Source organism: Nematostella vectensis, chromosome 1 (genome assembly GCF_932526225.1).
Source record: "Nematostella vectensis chromosome 1, jaNemVect1.1, whole genome shotgun sequence".
Classification (NCBI taxonomy): domain Eukaryota; kingdom Metazoa; phylum Cnidaria; class Anthozoa; order Actiniaria; family Edwardsiidae; genus Nematostella; species Nematostella vectensis.
The window spans coordinates 7666354-7686274 of NC_064034.1; the positions used below are offsets into that span (position 1 = coordinate 7666354).

The 19921-nt window shown below is 39.9% G+C and overlaps 3 protein-coding genes across 7 annotated transcripts in view; 2 read left to right on the top strand and 1 right to left on the bottom strand.

Moving 5' to 3' along the window:
* The window catches only part of LOC5520487 (cilia- and flagella-associated protein 54), a 42011-nt gene extending 34251 nt beyond the window's left edge, over positions 1 to 7760 (bottom strand). For both annotated transcript variants that reach the window (XM_032365547.2, XM_032365546.2), the window contains exons 1-12: positions 7553 to 7760; positions 6852 to 6981; positions 6420 to 6525; positions 5887 to 6039; positions 5400 to 5468; positions 4580 to 4682; positions 4280 to 4338; positions 3564 to 3923; positions 2424 to 2730; positions 1554 to 1805; positions 858 to 934; positions 30 to 173 (exon numbers count right to left, since the gene is read on the bottom strand). In XM_032365547.2, the coding sequence (XP_032221438.2) occupies positions 30 to 173; positions 858 to 934; positions 1554 to 1805; positions 2424 to 2730; positions 3564 to 3923; positions 4280 to 4338; positions 4580 to 4682; positions 5400 to 5468; positions 5887 to 6039; positions 6420 to 6525; positions 6852 to 6981; positions 7553 to 7634 (1842 nt within the window). In that variant the 5' untranslated portion in view covers positions 7635 to 7760. The remainder of the gene's footprint in view (positions 1 to 29; positions 174 to 857; positions 935 to 1553; positions 1806 to 2423; positions 2731 to 3563; positions 3924 to 4279; positions 4339 to 4579; positions 4683 to 5399; positions 5469 to 5886; positions 6040 to 6419; positions 6526 to 6851; positions 6982 to 7552) is intronic.
* Positions 7761 to 8788: 1028 nt separating this feature from the next.
* LOC5520476 lies at positions 8789 to 17166 on the top strand. The gene is made up of 6 exons (XM_001640253.3): positions 8789 to 9734; positions 12829 to 13256; positions 13477 to 13704; positions 14383 to 14613; positions 14927 to 15112; positions 15523 to 17166. Exons 1-6 carry the CDS (start codon positions 8882 to 8884, stop codon positions 15976 to 15978), a joined length of 2382 nt encoding a protein of 793 aa, XP_001640303.2. The 5' UTR covers positions 8789 to 8881; the 3' UTR covers positions 15979 to 17166.
* A 2038-nt stretch (positions 17167 to 19204) lies between these two features.
* LOC116603922 (ankyrin repeat domain-containing protein 26) overlaps positions 19205 to 19921 on the top strand; it is a 34906-nt gene continuing 34189 nt past the window's right edge. For all 4 annotated transcript variants that reach the window (XM_032365549.2, XM_032365552.2, XM_032365551.2 and 1 more), the window contains exon 1: positions 19205 to 19563. In XM_032365549.2, coding sequence (XP_032221440.2) covers positions 19328 to 19563 — 236 coding nt within the window. In that variant the 5' untranslated portion in view covers positions 19205 to 19327. The remainder of the gene's footprint in view (positions 19564 to 19921) is intronic.

Here is a 19921-nt window from a genome sequence, read left to right on the forward strand (position 1 = left end):
TGAAAATAAATACAGCTTGGGCATTGTACCTTATCAGCATTTTGATCATTGAGGACGAATTTACAGCCCTCCATGGATGAGGAGACGACTCTTTGAAAGTGAATTTTGCACTTGGACCACAGGAACAGCGCAGCATCTATTACCATATCTGGGTCCATGTGACCTACGATAGACTGAAAATACAACCAACACGCAGCAAAATGTCAATAAAATGGGGGGTTAGAAAGGCTAATTTGCAACACTTTACTTTAATTAATTTCAGTGTCATACAACAACAAAACGCTTTGTGCATAATTTTATTCGGTAACATGTTGCAGGTTGTTGACCGTGAAGATAAGCAGCACTTAACTGATGTGTGCAAACAAATGTTAATGACATACTGTAGAAGAAAAAAAAATCCTGGAAGAAAAAGCCATTTGTGATTCAAATAAATTTACCGAAATGAGGAGTTGAAGTTGTTTCGTGTACTTTAGCATGGACGTTGACGAATGTGAGAGACAGCTTAGTTGGGAATTGTCTTAAATTGTTACGACTAAATCGCATATAAAATGATTTACGAGAGCTGTGAGAAAGCAAGTTGTCCAACGCAAAACGATTCTTAATAACGCAACAAATAAAGTGGTGTCGAGTATGAGGATAGAGATGAAGTTGATGTGTCATTTGGAAAATATTTGAAGTGGATGATCAAGAGAACCATGAAAATACATGAGGGATTCTTCATCCTTAATCCTGTCTATTTCTCTGGTGACGATAAAGATGACGTTTATGTCAAATAATCCCTGGCTCACAGAAAACTCGTGATGTGTAGTGTTGGAAACTATTTATTTTAAAGCAAGTTGCAATAAAATTTGACAAACCTTGTAGGGCTCCACAGAGCAGGAGTGTAACGTGTCAGCAAGTTTCATCAAGTCATCCAAGTGTAAACCACCCTTTCCTAGAAACGAACATCAGACAAATCAATCATATATCTACAACGTAAATGTCTTAGGTTGACCTTTAAGGAAAAGTAAGGAGATGGCTTGGCTTTTTGAAGAGTTTTAGGCCATATATGTCCTAAGCATATTATTGTGAGTCACTTGGGCAAATGACCGGCTTGTATCTAGGTCTAGTACTATCTTGCCACACTCTTATAGGTATATGACCAAAAGAGTAATATCAGGATGTAATAAAATATGAAACAACGATTTAGTTGGCAATGCCTCCAAACATTTCGACATTAGGGCATGAAAAATCAAAATAAGCAGAGCTGGGGATGGTCTTGGATATGTCTAATCTCAGCAGGCAAAGGTTTGATTTAGCCTCAATATCAGCGTCTGCAAGAGCGGAACCTGATTTTCTCACTGCCCTATATTGTCTTGACAGACATTTGCCTACAGGAGATGTTCTGAACCTCATTGAACTTACATATGGCCTTGTATGCTACTAAACGCTAGAAACTCGCAGGCTTGGTTATGTGTTGGTATAAAACAGGCCTGCATGACTAGAACATTACCTAAAGTGCCTGGTTGTAATTGTAAGGCACAGACTAAAGACATGTCCTACGCCTTACTAACCTTGAGTATGGCTATCTGATTCATCCTGTGTCGTGACTGCTGCCTTCTTGGGCTTTGGCGTGCTGCTGAAGAATGGCTCTAAGGCAGCCATAAGCTCCAGGGTTTTAGTGTCCATTAGGCCTGTGCTGTCCGTCATTTGTTTTAAAAGTTCTAGGGTTGGACTTATCAGGGTATTGAATGTTTCCCATTGCTCATAGCTGAATGCCTGTTTGACAAATTTTACAACAGCCTGCAGAGGAATTCCATTGGATCCTATAAATGATAAATAAAATGATCTTGAAATTGGTATTAATTATAAGAAATTCTGGAGTGCTTTTAAAAATTAGTGGACTGACAAAAATAGTTTAAAGACTTCACATGAGAATATAAGGATATTGTTTATGGCCTCCACCCAGAAAAACAACAGGGAATAAATAACTAAATCTATGCTCTTTGCAAAACGCTACATTTATGGAGCATACAAGAAAAAACGAAATGTTTATTTTAAAACATATTTAATATATCTTAAGACATAATTAGATATTGAAACAGCTGACATTGCCAGAAAAATAAAGTTGTGAGGTGTCAATGTAACCTGCTTGCTATATCTTTTTTTTTTCGCCTTGTTTTTCATCATATTTTTCACCATTTCATGTAACGTAACGCAGTGTAATGTATCATACATGCTTTGTAAAAATATTGAGATAAAATTTACACTCAAAAACTTTGTCATCATCATCATCATCATCATCATCATCAACAACAATAAGATCATGACTATCAAGTCATTACTGTCAGCAACATTACAGAACCAATGTTAAAGCAGCAACACAGCGACCATTACAAAACAAATGTTAAAGTTCAATCACAGATCTTCATACTGTCACCTACCCTCCTGGACAAGTGCCATAAGTCCTTGTGCACCAAAGTCCACTACAGATGGATGGATTTCCTGTTGATGCTTAGCAGCGTGTGTCTGCCGTGGACCACCACCTCCAGCTATCAGCTCCATACCAGCAAAGAACAGCTCAGCGCATACATCTGTGATAGTATCTTCCGCATCAGAGGCTGGAGCCTCGCAGTGTAGTGTGCGCCTGTTGGGTTCACTGAGGGCCTCAAGGATGGCCAGGAATTGAGCAGCAGTTCCTGTAAACTGGTCGGCCAGAAGGCGTTCTGTGGGTGTCCGTGGCCAGGGTTGCTAGAGCAGCATCAAGTAGAGAATGATTTGTTACCGGTTTTTTATCATAAAATTTACATTAATAAAAGTTATATATATTTTTTATTTCTACACATTCAATTCAAACGCTATTTCATAAATGGCAATGAAGCCTACAGTATGTATGGAAGCTGAAAAGATTATTAAGCTTCCATATGCATGGCATATCCTGCAACACAAGGAAACTTTCAACAAGACAGGGCTTCTGGAATTACGCGCTTGTGCGGAAGCGCGTAATTTGGCTTTCTCCACGTAATCCGCGTAAACCACAAATTTCCACGTAATCCCGCGTAATTTGGCTAAATTTTGAAAGACAAAACATTTAAGTTCACAGCTGATGTGTTCTTTTAGGGTTCTTACCTCTATTTCTCGTAAAAAAAAGAGAGATATTCTTCGAGTGCGATATTTCGAACTGAATTCAAAACAAATAAAATGACTAGGCGTTCTTTGCTAAACCTCGAAGGCCTAGGACTAATAATTAAATACCTTTTTTAATTGGCTGGTGGCTAGAAGCCAATGAAAACTCGCCTAAGATATTTTCGGGCAAAAAAATTATTTCGTGCTTTCCTTAGGTACAAAATGTAGTTTGGGCGTAACAGTGGATATTCCGTGTAATTTAGCGCGTAAATCAGTAAAGAATCCTGCAAAATTTTGATCTTTTAAAGAAACATGTATTGCAAAATCCCGCGTAATTTAGCACGTAATAATTGATTTTTCGCATAATTTAGCAAAGAATCCCGCGTAATTTTGAGTTTTTTTTTCTGCGTAATTCCAGAAGCCCTGACAAGACAATCACTGCATAAAATAAAACTTACATTGACAGTGTCTTTCAGGTTTGGCTTTGTCTTTGGCCTTAGTAATCCCTTAGGCCTCTTCCTGGTCTCAAACACCACCCTCTTGAACACCATGACCTGCATCCTAGTTTTGGCCTGACGGAACGCCCTAGCCACCATCGGTGTGGCATCAGACGTGCTCATCCTTTCAATGTCTTCCAACTCATTTACTTTGGTAAGCCCCCTGCGTGCAAAGCTCTCTGCGTGATTGGCGGCTTTCATATCATAGTAACACTGGCAGGCGGCAGCATATAGGGTGCTGCGCCATATAAGGTAACGGACGGTCATCAAGGGCACAGAGGATTCCATACACATACAGGCCCACTGCAAGAATTCTAGCACCTGGGAAGGGATGTGATAAGAGATGGGTAAAGAATTCAAGCATTGGGGAATTGATGTGTTGCAAGGATTGGTAAAAGAAATCTCTAGGAATGGAATTGTTACAGGGAATAGATGTGTTGTACAAATATACATATGTAGGGAGGAGTTAAAGAAATGCAGCACCTGGAAATGGATGTGTCAAGGGATGGGTAAAAGAATTCTAGCAAATTGAAATGGAGATTTGTTATCAGATTGGGTTACAAAAACTAAGACAAATAGACTTAAAATCTTATAAGGGGATGCATTTGTTATCGTAGTCCTGTATCTTTGCTTTCCTTTAGCTGTGGTACTTCAAAAAGCTTAACATTATATTGTACCTTGTTGCTGTATCCCAAAGCCATAAGATGCCTTGATATAGAGTAAATGTGAACAGTGCCTGATGATAAAAAAAAAAGTATTTAGTGGTGTAGCAGAGACAAAAATAGGGACCTTTAAATACATTATGGCAGAGGGATGACGAGGTGCACTGTATGCAAGATTTCAATGGGGTACTTTTGGGTCGGAGAGCGTGGATGATCCCAATGTCACCTGTCCTGCCTGAGACTGAGAATTTCATATGGAGGTCAACAGTCCAGAAGAGATTATATACTGTGGGTAACATCACAACAAGTATTTACCATTAAAAACAAGCCAACAGAAAGATTCCTTATGAAGGGCAGCTTGTGTGATCAGTCTCAAGATTTTCATTATATCAACTGAGAGGCTGACAGTCTCAGGATTCTAGAGGCAAGAAAGAAAGCATAGTTTCTAACATGTTTAGTTAAAGCCGCATTGTCACCAGTTTACTTCCGGAGGTCCGACGGAAACCTCAACCGTTAAAAGACAAAAGAATCTATTAGAATCCGAGATATTTAACAGGCCATCCGCTCTAAATTATCAATCACATCCTCAGACAAACTTCCAATAGACACATTGCTTTTAATATTTTGAAATATTTTTCGCGTTTTCCGTTAAAAATTATCGGATATTGCTAGGTAATCGACCGGAAGTAAACTGGTGACAATGCGGCTTTAATTGCAAGTCCAACATCCATCCAATCAAAATTGATATTCTTCAATTGAGTAAAATTCTGAAACATAAAACTACACTAGCTGACACTGGCCACAACCAATAGCATGTCTTACAAACTAGAAACTTGTGCAAGTTCAAAGGAATGTTTATTGTTCAAGTAGCATAGAAACACAAAATACATTCAGTATATGTACATGCACCCTCCATCATTTTGTTTTTAATTTTATCAATCTTGAGCAAATCAAAAATTTAAGTCAATATGATGGGTCAACAGGAATAGAGAGTTAGGTAAAGTTACTAAAGATAAACCACCTACATAGTAACAAAATGGGATGGCGCCAAATACATGAATTCTGGGTTTTTCAGTTATAAAAAAAAACAGTCAATCTACCTCAAACTAAGCTGCTTACTATCAACGTATAGTACCTGCAGTTTAGGATCCTCTGCTATAACCACATGATAGCTACTGATAGATTCCCCAAGGAGAGCTCTAAGCTGTTATAGAACAACATAAAATCAATCAAATAAATCAACAAAATCAATTTAAATGAATTATTAAGCATAAAAACAATTATCTTTAAAAATAACATACAGGCAGTGTCAAGATTTTTTTTCTAGCAGCCTGAGAAATATAATTTATATCTTTATGCAGGATAGTAAGCCACAATGAGCATGAGGATATGTACATTTTTTTTAATCTGACTGGGACAATATAAGGGGAAAAATCCTAGCAGTGTTCAGCTATGGCATGACAAATACAAAAACTGCATAGTTCATTAAAGGTAGTTAAACATTCAATGAGTGATTATAAACAACTGACCCAAACTAGTGATACTTAACCCATTTGTTTCCTTTTTTTGTTTTTTGTTGTTTATGACACCCTACATTTTAAGGACCATTTGAATTCTCTTACTGCAATTTCTGCAGTGGCAGCCTCGATACCAGAAGGAAGATAGACATTGTTGAAGCTTTCTAGGGTGTAGTCTGAACAGGACTCCAGTGTGTTTAACCCCCTGATGCTGCTCAGATAGCGCCCATAACACTGACACTGAGCAATCTTGTACTCCTGGAAAGTATGATTCTCAGTTTATAAGGTAACCAGACATAATCCTACTGCAACCAGCATTGGGTCACAATCTTAAATCAATGTGAACCACATAGAGAACAACTCTCATACACAAAAATTACATGTTTTAAAAGAACGTTTCCTGTCCATGACAGTGTACTGCAAGCATGAAAATTTGGAAAATACTTGACAAGGTTTGCCATCACAAATAATAATGCCAAATAACAACGAAAAATCTGTCATTGTTTGGACTGACTGTGAGTATACATGTATGCATAGATAATAAGGTATGAGTGATACCCATTCTCTGAAGACAAACAACAAAATTTTTTAAAATGTACATATGGTGTATACAGTTTGCATATGCATGATTGGCTTACCCTAATGCTGACTAGATAGTCTCCTGTAGCAATCATTTGTTGCACAAAGAAGTCATGCGGCAGGCGCTGCTCAAAATTGTTCCACAAGTTGAACAATGTATTGGATCTGTTTTCAAGAAATAATGCATTTATTTTTAATTTTAATTCAAAGTTACTTTTTGTTTTATTATTTATATGGCTATCTTGTACAGTTATCAAGTCTGTGATTCGTGAAAACTGTTTTCTTTAACTCCATGATCTGAAAAATTGTGAAAAATTGGTCTCTGATTTCTGAATGCTACTCCCTCTAAAAATAGCTCCAGCTACTCTGGATAAAGTGATTGAGTAGAATCTTCTGGCTTAGAGGCCAAGCGAATCCCAGATCTACTGTACAGTATCATGACTATATAGCATAATATGGCTTAATAGCATTCCATTATTGTGTTTTCCTACCCTCTGGCATATGCTTCCTCATCAGGTTTTCTCCATCGCGGCCCAAGCTCCGCCTTCCTGGTGACATACTTGAGAAACCTGGATAGTTCTTGCTGGAATGACATCTGCACTGGATTAAACCTGCCCTGGTCTGATGGATAGACAAGTTTATTTATTATCATTATAGTAGCCTGATAACCTGTATACAACATTAGTCAGTACAATAGTTTACAAAGTCTAGTCTTTACAATTGGGCAAGCGGTTATACCTAGTGGAGACTAAAAGGCAAATAAAGGAAATGCCCCCATATCGCTGCCCCCCCCCCCCCCCCCCCCACCCTTAGGGTGATTTCTAGCTCAAAATTAGAGAACCAAAAATAATATAATAGTAACTTGAAGTAAAAAAGTAAAAACCACATCAATATATATGCACAGCTTTTACTTCTTGAACACAATACAATACATGTTAAGTATTTAAGCTTAAGTATATAAACATCAGCCAGATATGAAGGCTAACAACCTTGCATTGGCAAAAAAAAAGAAGCATTAAGCCAATCATTCAGATATTTTTTTCGTATGAAAGGGAATTTTTACTTCGCTTCCAATAGAAGAAATTATGCATTATCATTGTATCTTAGAGTCGGCAAACGGAGAGTGGCACCATCGTTGTTACGAGGAAGAATATTTTTCTTTTCGTAACGAGGGGCGAGATGTGAAGTTTACCTGTATTTTGAAAGACATTCCTTCCACTTTCCCCGCCGGTTAAGCTCCGAGCACTTTGAGTTTTTAAAGTTCTTTGGCTCATTTTGTACTCGGTGAATTTTCTTTTATTATCGAGTGTCAATTTTGTTGTTATTCTTTGAGCTTCGTTTTGTTGATAGGCGCCATTTTGGAAAGCTCCCGCGTTTCTATGTAGCTAGGTGACCTCGCCTCCTCGCGACCTCGCTATCAAAAAGCCACCACAGGAAGCCCTTAGTGAGATTCCCCTTTCCATATTAGAGGATTAGAGACGTGTAACACGTCCGGACGGATTTCCCATCATTTTAGTTTCCCGTCTGAAGTGAATTAGAGAGGGAAATATCGTTTTGCTTACATCGTGGCGAATATTAGTGTGTACAAAGCTTATTCTCATGATTCCTTCTATAGAGAAGGAATATTTGAATATCTTTCAATAATAAATAACCCACCTTTTAACGGCCAAAGGCGCCACACCCTGTGCACCTCCCCCCCCCGGCTCTCCCGTAAGTACACGAACAAGGGGTAAATGCCTTAGCCCGTCAAATTACCCGTCTAGTATAAATTTACACGGATTTCCCATCCGAAAGGGAAATTTGTGAAAACAAGTCGTTTCGTTTAGCAGGGTTACAGGCGGGTAACACATTTGGACAAGATGCTTGCTAAAAATACCGCATAGTCCCGTTTTAACTTCTTCAGAAGGTTCCCCTTCGCACACACAACTTGTCTTTGAAAGTTAATCCGTCTCTTGTGTTGAAACGGCTATTAAAGCGTTACAAAATTTGCTTAAACGCGGTGATAAAAAAAACTGCGCAAGCATGTGCCACATATTTTTTTTTTTAGAATTTACTAAGTACGGACAGGGGTACCTACATGTCTTTCTAGAGTGCGTATCCTAAAAAGGGCAAGGGGTATTCGCTATTTCAGGCCAAGAAACCCAAAGAAGCATTCCTTAGACGTAATCCCTTCTTAGCGAATTTTGGCGGGCATAGAGGTGCCCGCAGCGGGAATGTTCTATGGTCTTAACATTCCCAGGGGTATGTTTGTTTATTAAATAAGCTATTAGGTAAAGGATTTCCTCTAAGGAAATGAGTTCACAAGCGAATCGTATCATGTAGTAGAGGCTCCGATTAAATCCTCCACGTGTTTCCTCGTGACCTTACGAATTCCTTGACCTCCAGACAGTATGCTGAAAACTATTTCCCGTTGCTATTAAAGCGCGTATTTTTAGTCCTCGGAATCAGTCAACGGAGGTATCGCGCGGCATGCAAAAGCAAGGAATCTTGGTGGCGCAGGAGCGGAGCATTGTTGCATAAGATGGACGCTGAGATAAACGCGCTGAATAAGCTTCATGGTTCGGCCATCACAATGATTCCACTAAACGAGGAAGAACAACAGAATAGCAAGAGGCGCCTTTGCAAGGTCTTTCTGGGGGGATTTCTACTAGCTGCATTTGCGGCTGGTGTTATTATGATAACTGTCTCTGTTTTGAACAACAAACCCTCTAACGACCTGAATTCTCATGGAAAAAACGCCGACCAGACGTCAGCTAATCATCAAAACTCGGCAAAAAGAGACGCGGTTCCCAATCTTTTAATTTTTCTACAGAAAGTGCAAACCGCCTACTTCGCCGCTTACCCATACAAGATAATAACGAAACCAGGTGTAACGAATGCCGAAATTCGCGCAGTTTTCAAGCCATATGATCCGCGGCCTTCCGCCCTAAAACACACCACGGATGTGGCGTCACGCTTAAAGAGAGAGCTGGACTCACATTTTACACCACTGGTGGAGGGCATGCTGAGCAACCGCGAGTTAAAGGGACTCTACGAGGCGAGATTTTTTCTAAGACATTTTAACTCCAATCCTTACGAAACAGACTATTACGCAGGGGACTTTATGCTTGGCCCAAATATATTTTCTTGGCAGCCTTCCGGGTCTCTTTTCATGTGGCTCCAATACACCGGAGACCACCTGAAGCCAAGAACTTTTGGCGAGGTTGTCGAGTTTTTAGGGACGTTGAGGAAGTATAAGGATACAGTGTTAGGGTTAAAGGAGAACATGAAGCTGGGGGTAAAAGCTGGAATGGTGCGTTCGAGGGAAGCGTGTAAGGCTGGATTAGACGTATACAAGAAAAATAACTGGCACATCGTAACCTACGGCGCGAAAGGTAAGTTTTAATTTATTTTCTTTGAAATATAGGGTGGTAAAAACAAACAAAAACACAGAGGATAAATGCCTGCTGGACTGATAATTTCTCTGAGGGTTTGCGACCGGAACTTCCGATACTTTTAATATACATTTTCCTGTCAACTCCTCACAAACATGTACTTTCATTTATCACATTTTTACACAATTATCATGTTTTAAAGCATAAGCATGTTTTAAATTCCTTTCTGAAGCGGTTTTGGTCTGTAAAACATCTTAAAAACGAAATAGCGTTTCTAAAAAAAGCCCCGACAAAAAAATTTGTTACCCAGTAACATAATATCATCTATTTTTGTTCGGGCCACCCGAATAAGGATCTGGCTTGTACGTGAGGACCCCCGTATGACGGATCGAGCAAATCCTTGCTCAGAATGAAAGCAGGTATAAGTCTTGATTTACAAGTGTCTATTGTTTTTTAGTTGAAGAGTCACCTTGGCCCGATGCAAAACGTTTTCTCCATAATGCTAGAACCGTGCCCTCGCCCTCACATAATAGCCTTAGAGGCTTTAATCCCCTTTTGACTAGAGTTTAGTATTTAACGAATGAAAACAACGTAAAGTCGCCGTAATCTGTTCGGGTAGATCCACAAATAGGGAAGTACTCTACTAAATAAGAAAAGCTTGACATGTCTGACGCGTGGTAAAAAATAAAATATGCAGGGCTCGTTGCCATACTATTCTATATACTTTGATATATTCGAGCATTTCCATGATTTACTTATCATACTTAAACCCATTTCAATCATTCAACTGATCATGCGAATGTTTTTTTAGTTGTTGTTGCCGTTTTAATATTTGAAGAACAATTATAAAACGCCCCGTTGAAACCCCAATCCCTATCTGCAAAAGAACAATTATATAACGCCCCGTTGAAACCCCAATCCCATTTTCTACAAAAGTGCGATTAATAAAGCAATCGATCCTTTGCCTTTCCATTCATCAAACTGTACTTGCGCCAGACTTGGGATGAAAATTCTGGTTTGGTGGGTTCAGGGGGTTTAAACCCCTCTCTTGGGCTGCCCAGGGAAAGTGTTATATGCCAAAAAAATGCCATCCAGATTTAAACACTGCGCTTATTCAAGCTATTGTGGTAATCGATGAGAGAGCCTGTGGGAAAATTTTGTAAGGAAAAAATATTCTCTTTCCCCATATTGCCATTAGGCCAAACCCCCCTCTTAGCATAAAGCTAGATCCGCCCATGTGGACTCGTTTGGAATTATGGATCTTTCTAGAATAACTTTTTAAAACGCTCTCTTGCTTAATTTTTGTAAGCGAAAAAACTCTTCCATTATGCAACCGTGCGCAAACTGCATGGCTGCACCAAGCAAAGTTTTCATTACTTGCATTTTTTGGGCGCATGCTCTACAGGGTTTTAGATACTTTGGATGACTCCTCCCCGCTTCTCCCTTTTAGTAATCCGAATAACAATTACGCAAACGGATAAGCATATAGAAGGATGCGCATTATAATCTTTCAACGCCGCCAAATACACCCTCTTATTACTTTTGTTGTCTGCAGTTATGAATGATGGATGGTTGCCATAACAGTACTCAAGTACCGGAAACACGAAACACACTTTTTTACTTCATTTTATGGGCCGCGACACTTTTTATCTGGATACCATTTTTTTAAACTTTTACTTGTTACTCAGCCTTGGCCATTCTAAAAGCAATTTTAGACTAGAATATTCTTTTAACGTATGTTAGATTTCTCTGACTAAAGAAGAAATTTGATAAAGGTTTCCGTTTGCTCAAACAAATAGTGCGCTTTATTTTTATTTTAATATTCTTATCAGAAATTACATTTAAAGTTTATTTCATATAAATTTTTGTGGAACTACTAACCAGGCCCGTACCCAGGGAGGGGGGGGGGGGGTGCAGGAGGTGCGTTCTCAATAAGCGTGCTATTTGTTGACAAAACTATATAGCATGGACAAGCACTTTTTAGGCCGCACGGTGGACTAATCTTCGCCATCTAAAATTATGCTGTATTGCTTCTGGTGCTGACATGCTTGCAAGTGTTTGACAATAGCTCATTCATTGGCCTTTCTATCAACAAACAAAAAGTGTTTAAGGTAGCAGTCCTTAGTGGCAATTATATAGTTGCTCCTAATTCTATAACGCCAACGTTAATCCTAAAACAGATATCTTGTATATTTATTCACGAGACTTCTGTATATAATAATACAAGTAATGAGTTAGTATTAGCGAGCACGTGTGAACATTCGAGGTTGTAGATTATGCGGGACATAACAGTACGCGCGGGGGCACCAAGCTCCACTTTTTTGAACAGCGCGTATTAAGTGTTTTTTTTATTTTCACGTTAACGAGTTTGGATTTTTTGGGCCTTCCAAAAAAGGAAAAAGACGTGTGTTAAATCTTAAAAGAAAAAAAAAATGCATTCGCCTTTTTATTTAGGTCTCTGGCGTTCAAACGAACGCATCCTTGTCAACCGAATCGACACTCTTCTTTTATTCTTTTTATTTTTACCTGTTACCCTTTTTTTTAGCCTATCTTAGCCTATAAATTAGACCCTGTCCCCACGTTTCCCGTTTGAAAACGCAACCTTTTTGTTACGGATATGGGTATGACCCACACATAAACGCGAAAACGGTGACAGGAAACGGAACGATTTGAAAACGATCTCCAGAGTGGAACAATTTGAAAACGATACCCTTTCGGTGCTGTGGGGTCGGACGAAAACGGAACCGTTCAAAAACGATTGCGTGACAGCTCAGGTCCAGTCCACTTGGCGCGCGAGTACGCATGAGTTCTACAGCATGTTATCGTTTCCGTATCGTTTCTCATTTTCGTGGGGACGGATCGTATCAAAATGAGAACGCTTGGTGTGGACGCGTATTTTTTTGAAAACGGAACAAAAAGGTTGCGTTTTCAAACGAAAACGGATACGTGTGGACAGGGTCTTCAACAAATCCTGTCTATGACTTCCTTTTATGACATTTAATACGCGCTTATTTAAAAATTGTATTTTTTTTGTCATATAATAAATTTAACAATGGAATACACCGTTAACGATTTCCTTTATACTACTTTACAGGAATTCTACGAACAAATGTAGGTAAAAAATTTCTGAGCCCAGATTTCCTCGTCCAACTAGCCCCTCAGGTATACCAAGACTGGTTTCAGCAGCATGGAAAAACAATTGCGCAATCGATTCAAGACTCTCTTGTAGACTTTCTTGGGAAGCCTGTCGTAGAATACATTAAATACATGGAGAACGAGCACTCGATTCACTGCGTTCCAAGCCATTTGTCCAGCGGTCTCGCCACATTGCCGCTGGCACATGTATGTCGTAACGGCGTAGCAGATCTTTCCCTACCAACCACTGGCCGGCTCCCAAGTGGGGAGTCCCTAAACGGCTCTAGGGCTTACCATAGCATTTTGTCTTTCTTCACGACTACGAATGTTACACCGAGGGCTATCAGTGATATGGGATGGGCAAGGTTGAAAGAGTTGAAGAAGCAGGTAACCGTTAAAAGTAATCTGATGAGGGTAGCGTTCGAGAAGCACATAGGTTGCTAAGCGCGGCAGCGTTTACCTCAAATACGGGGCAAATTTAAGATTAGCTTTTCTCACGCTTTACTACACATGCACTTATAAACCTTTGTCTATTGATTTGATTAAAATGACTTCTTGCCACATTAGCAATTTTAAGATTTATAACTTTATTTTTTGTTAATGACAGGCGGTTAGCATCGCAAAACAAGTCACAGGCGAAATAGACGAAGATGTCGCTGTGTCCAAGTTTCGCACAAAGCTGTCATCGCGAGCTATGTTCTTTAACAGCAAGCCGTTCCCTGCTAACGAGTCGGACGAGAACGCGTTTTCTGTGTGCTCAACAGAAGCGAGTGCGCAGAGGTATTGTCCACAAAGGTGGAAGGCGTATGAAGTGTGGAAGAGCTCCGCTGGCCATGTAAGCATAACCCAACACTGCAGATTCATTGCTGCAGGAAAGGGCAGGTGGAAAAGGATTTGTTCTGATGACAAAAACACGAATTCTCTCGAAATTCCTTCTGTAACATACAGACCCGGCCAAACTTAGATTTTTTGGAAACTCACCGTGTTTGAAATTTCCACCTGGTCAGCTAATTTTTATATACCGCCTGTCACTCAACTACATTCAACTTACTCGTCGGGTAAGAAAAAAAAACTGTTCGGGTTGATTTAGAAATTTCACCGGGTGGCGGGGAGGCTAAAACTCTTCGGCAATTTCCCGTCGGGTTTCCCGGGGTCTGTTGCAGAGGGGTGTTTTTACATGGTCAAGTTGCTTTGTGTTACCTGTCTGTTACTGTGTGACGAGCGAACATACTCCGACGAGTTAGCCGAAACGTGCCCGACTAGTCGAAATTTCCAGAGAGAATTTTGTTTCGCCATCAGAATTTGGCCTAAAAAACTGTGCTCCTCCTTCACTTGCCGTTCGGAGCCAGAAATAAACTATGACCTCGAGGCAAATTCACCAGCAGTATCTGAACAGTTTGACCCCAACTTCGAAGATTGCTGAGGTGGTGCCTGCGATTTTCTAGCAATGTGTAAGATGTAAAATATTTAAAATTCCTGGCACTTCATGTTTATGGTAGCATTCTTAATTCAGATATACCAATCTCTACGGAGCAAGATACCCTCCTTGTTCTACACAAGCGGGAGCAAAAAGACCACGCCCACGTATACAGTGACGGTCGTACCGGATTTTAACCCGACGTCTAGCTACCATAGCTACAATTCACGAAAGCACCGACTCCCTTTCTTTATGGACGACTTTGGGCCGATTTTTGCCGAATGGTCCACGACAGCCCACGAGACGGAACCGGGGCATCATTTGGAGGTAAACGCAAGATGCAAGAATACACCTACCTATGGAATTATAAAAATTATTTGTGTTGTTTCTTAGTGTTTCTTTCGTCGTGATGGTCTCAGCCATATTTCTGTGTTTATTTTGCCGTGAGTTTATAACTGAAAAGGTCACGTTATCTTCTAAGTTGCCCATTCTCGAAAGAGAATGGGCACAACAAGAACTTGCTGAGAGAATCACAATAATTTCCAGAGTAATGCGCAGTAAAAAGCTCCCTTCTGTGTAACAATGCGAAATTAGTTTTATGTTATGAGTTATAGTTAAGACTTTATTTGCATGCGTTTAGGTGGACGGATATTACGACAATTTCATCGACACCAATAACGATGCAATCTCATGGCTTGGGGAGACTACGTTCATCTCCGGGTTCACTGAAGGCTGGGCGACATACGCGGAAACGCCACTAGTTGCTGTTGATATAGACGCGTATAAGAATGACTTGATGAGTAGATATGGCATGTTGCAGCAACAGGTGAGCGGGGAAATGGGGGGGGGAGACAGAGGAATAATGTAAAAGAGACATAAAATGCCCCTAAATAATGTACTTTTATTTTCACGACTGTAAAATGTAAACTGTTCCAGGGTGCATACAGTAACAGATAGTAACAAATAGTTATAAAACCTTGCCGTCTGCTAGGATACTAAAAAATAGCCTGAACACCAGCGCTCGGTTTAAGTAAACGCTAGCAAGAAATCACAGTAATACGCTTGCTTATAAACGAACCTACTTATATGCTTTTTTTGTGTCCGTGTGCAACCAGAAATCCCATTTTTTCAAAATCCCATTCCCGAAAAATTTTAACTAGAGGGGCCTGTATGCAGTACCATGACAGTAGCTTCGGCAGTCCATCGCGTGACACTGACTCTTGCTCTTGTTGACAGATCATGAACGCACTCCGTTTAGTAATAGAGACAGGGCTTCATTCGTTTGGCATGGACCGCACCACTGCTATCAGACTCTTTGACGAGTACGCCTGGGACTCGAGCGACCTCGCATCAAAAGAGGTCACGCGCTACCAAAGCATGATGGGACAAGGGGTCAGCTACATGATTGGGCAAAATGCCTTCAAGAACGCCAGGAAATACGCCGAAGATAAACTTGGATCGAGATTCTCTATTCGAGAGTTCCACTACCAGGTTCTACACCAGGGAGAATTAACGTTCGATTACCTGGAGAAATACGTACAGCACTATGTTAGAGGCAAATTGAGCACGTGCTGTACACCAAGGGATGAGTCAGCGGAAGCAAAACGGCAAAGAAGAACGATTGGAAGACATTGGCGTCGCCATGCTAAGAGACTACCGCGTGACCCATGGAGAGGTGTAGTCCACACTTGAGTAGTCACGCCCTGTTGATGCCGAAATTTCGAATCAGACAGTCTAGTTGGCATCGATTGAGATACTTTTCAACATGATGCAGAAGAGAAAAGAACAAAATAAAATTCAGGACAATGTATGATATCAGGATTTTTTAAATATACTCTTATGTATGTAACTACAAACAAAATGATGGACTTGCAGTCGTTGGACTGTGATTTATTTCGGAGTAGCTGACTCCTGCAGGCCATCTTTTAACCCGTGACACAGCCCTAGCAGGAGCGAACCTAGAATTTTATAAAGGGGTGGATTAAAGGAGCCAGGCATAAGTTTGATACTGTATTTGTCATTTTGTGCAAAACAAAGTGAAATATGAATTTTACTTTCTTTTTGCTCAAAATGGTGGATGGATATCCATATCCTGCATTCTTTTTTCTCAAGAGATTGTTCTTCAGTTAAAGGGACGAGGTGCCCCTATGTATTTTTTTATTTAAATTCTGGTATTCTTAATACAAAACTTTTTTGTGCCTGACAGACTAGCCTCTTAGTAAACTGATATTATCTTAGTAGGCTCGAGCCATTGCTGCAATTTGATTGGTTGAGGACCTGTAGAAGACAGGAGTTGTTCAGCAGTTAACAACAAAAACTAAAATTTGGGTCGGTATACTAAGGATGGGGCAGTAATTTAATTGACATTTAAAGGTTGGTTTCCCCTAGGACGCACGCGTAAGCGCAAAGCAAGATAATTTTCCAAATCTCTTTTTGAACCTTGTGCGCAGACGGCTCGTCTTTGTACCTGCCTCCAAAAGATGTCTTCTTTATCAAAGAATTACAAAATCTTTTTTTTTTTTTTTTTTGTATAGAATACCCTATTCAGCTACGGGGGCCCAATAGGGACTTTCAAGGCATTGTCTCCTGTGTTTTAGATAATGTCTCATACTGTATTTTTGGCTGCTAGAAAGGGTGGCCGGGCCCCCTTGGCCACCCCCTGGCTACGCCCCTGCTATTCCCTCGCTCTAGCACCTAACGAGCATGAAAACGCAAACATAAGAGGACGTGTCTGATTTTAAATATTGCGCTTGTGCTTGTGAAAATTTTTTCACTTATTTTAAACTTGCGCTTGTGCTTGCGTTCTAGTGAAAACCATCCTCTAAGGAGAAACAAAAACTGTACATATTGTACAATTTGAAAATAAAAAGTGAAAACGAATTCAGCGGTATCTGATATAATTGGGTTCAGACATGCACTTATCAACAGCGATCAACAAGATCTATTCAAACTTCAATCCAAGCTTCAATCTGAAAAAAACCTGGAATTAAGCAGAGACATGCACTTCGACTCTATGCTGCTATGTGTAATAGTCACAAATAATACTGTAATATTATCTTCATAATCTTTGATTCAAAATTAATGCCACAAAGAAATTAGTCTTTTGAGAGAGAAATGAAGTGCACTCTTCGGAGACGGGAAAACTTCTACCGTATTTTCAAAGAGGCGAAATCCCCAAGCACAGATGTTTTCCTGCGAAAGCTAAGGCTCTAACCCGCGCCTGGAAGCAATAACCAGGATCCAAGGCTCGCTACAAGATATAGTATAAAAAATACTCTATTTGGGCGCCTTTGGTTTCTTGGGGGCACGCTATGTCGCCATGACCAGATGACATCGTAACGCACGGGCACATTTTCTCTTAGTATGTAAAAATATCAAAGTAGCAAAGAAAAATGACCTTGTTTCGGTGATTTCATTTGAAATGTATAAAATAAATAGAAATAAAAGGGTGCGATTTGGCTATTCTCTCTCTCTTCTCTAACAACAACAACAACAACAACAACAACAACAACGACAACAACGACAACAACAACAACAACAACAACAACAGCAACAGCAACAACAACAGCAGCAACAACAACAACAGCAGCAACAACAACAACAACAACAACAACAACAGCAACAGCAACAGCAACAGCAACAGCAACAGCAACAACAACAACAGCAACGACAACAACAACAGCAGCAACAACAACAACAGCAGCAACAACAACAACAGCAGCAACAACAACAACAGCAACAGCAACAACAACAGCAGCAACAACAACAACAGCAGCAACAACAACAACAGCAACAACAACAGCAACAGCAACAGCAACAGCAACAGCAACAACAACAACAACAACAGCAACGACAACGACAATAATAATAATAATAATAATAATAATAATAATAATAATAATAATAATAATAATAATAATAATAATAATAATAATAATAATAATAATAATAATAATAATAATAATAATAATAATAATAATAATAATATATATCAGGGGCTCATAAGTAGGGGCAATCATCTGTATTATATAAGTGTCACGGCGTTTCCTAGGATCAGGCTATTTTTAGACGCGCGCGCACGGACGGGCCAATCAGCTACGTTGACGTTGGTTGCGCGCGAGAGTGACGTGAGGCTGCATGCGCAAATTTCAGTTAGAAAAAAAATACTTTTTTATCCATCATCCGCCGGTTTTGTTTGTTCAACAAAAGAATTGCAAGCCAGAATTTAAATTCGAAGGCAAAGTTGGATTCATATTGAAGAAGAGAGCAACGAAAGTCAAAGAAGTACCAAAGAAAAAACATAGCTTTTTGTCTGAGAGTTCAGCCAAAACGTCACCACAAAGGAAGCATCTGACTGGCTAATCCGCGCGTCTAAAAATAGCCTGATCCTAGGAAACGCCGTGACACCTATATTATACCAGAATGCGGGGAAGTTGAATGCCCCTACTTATGAGCCCCTGTATATTTATAATATAGGACTTTCTACACATACACCTCCCCCCCACCCAACCACACACAAAACACCCTATCATTCCTTCGCTTTTCCTGTCAATGCTATCACAACCAGTTATTTTCTGGAAACTAGTGAATACCATTGAAAACAGTATAAGCGATTTTAGAAATACCTTATGGCCTCTTCCTAGTATTGTTTCCTCCGTGCTTTTCAGCTCTCAGGGCCAAAAAAAGAATATGGTGAATCATTTTTAAACAATTCGCGATCAAAATGTTTCTAATATCAAAAATATGTAAATATTTCGAAACTTCTTGTGCCAAAACAGAGACGCAGCGCAGACTGAGGCTATGGGATGTTTTTTTTTTTTTTTTTTTTACAGAGAGCAACAATTATTTTACTCGTGAACTCGTAAACGTTTGTGTGACCTCACGTCACGCATCTTGTTATTGCGTGATTTATCAAACTGGTGCCCAGACCCCGCTACCGCCATAGCGGTTTGCTTGAAATCAACTTTCAACTCAGATAAGTCATCGATGTTTCTAAACGGTTCCTTATGCCTTGATCGCTAAAAAGCTGTAATAATCCGGCATGTCAGGACTAAAGAAGCTCTTCGGTAAAAAGGAAAGCAAAGGAAAACATGCCGCGTCCACGGAAGACCTCAACTCAACGCTCGGCAGTGAAATGGCGGCCGGTGCAGCTGGGTACGTCGTGGCCAAAGAAAAAGATCTTCCGAAACTACACAAAGCTGTGTGGACAAGGGACATGGCAAAGCTTAAACAGCTCATAAAGAAAGGGGATATAAACCAGCTTGATAAAGAGAACAGGTAGGCAAAAATCTAGCCAAAATCTGTTGGTGTTTTGGGTTCTAAAATTTGGAAGTGCTCACCAACCGTTTCTCGTGGCAACTGAACAGCGTCGTCGTCTCGAGTAATTTGTTGTTGTCCATTACTTTGACTAAACATTTGGTGCTAGGCACTTTATCTTTACTCTGTAGATTGAAAGCTCAAAAAGGGTATTTAAAAGGGGTTTATCCCAGCTCATGCTCTGAATTTTCTATAAGAATCAAAGAGATTATTTCCATCGAACATTTCTAAAAGCTATCGTCATTCCTTTGAGACGAATGATATCACAAAACTCCTGTCTATGATAAATGTATCTCATTTTTACCTTAAGATATTCGAG

Excerpts from the sequence above, each read along its gene's own strand:
- LOC5520476 (XM_001640253.3), top strand. The coding sequence starts at position 8,882 with ATGGACGCTGAGATAAACGCGCTGAATAAGCTTCATGGTTCGGCCATC. Across the intron at positions 9,735-12,828 it reads CGTAACCTACGGCGCGAAAG|GAATTCTACGAACAAATGTA; the intron begins GTAAGTTTTAAT and ends ACTACTTTACAG. Across the intron at positions 15,113-15,522 it reads ATGGCATGTTGCAGCAACAG|ATCATGAACGCACTCCGTTT; the intron begins GTGAGCGGGGAA and ends TCTTGTTGACAG.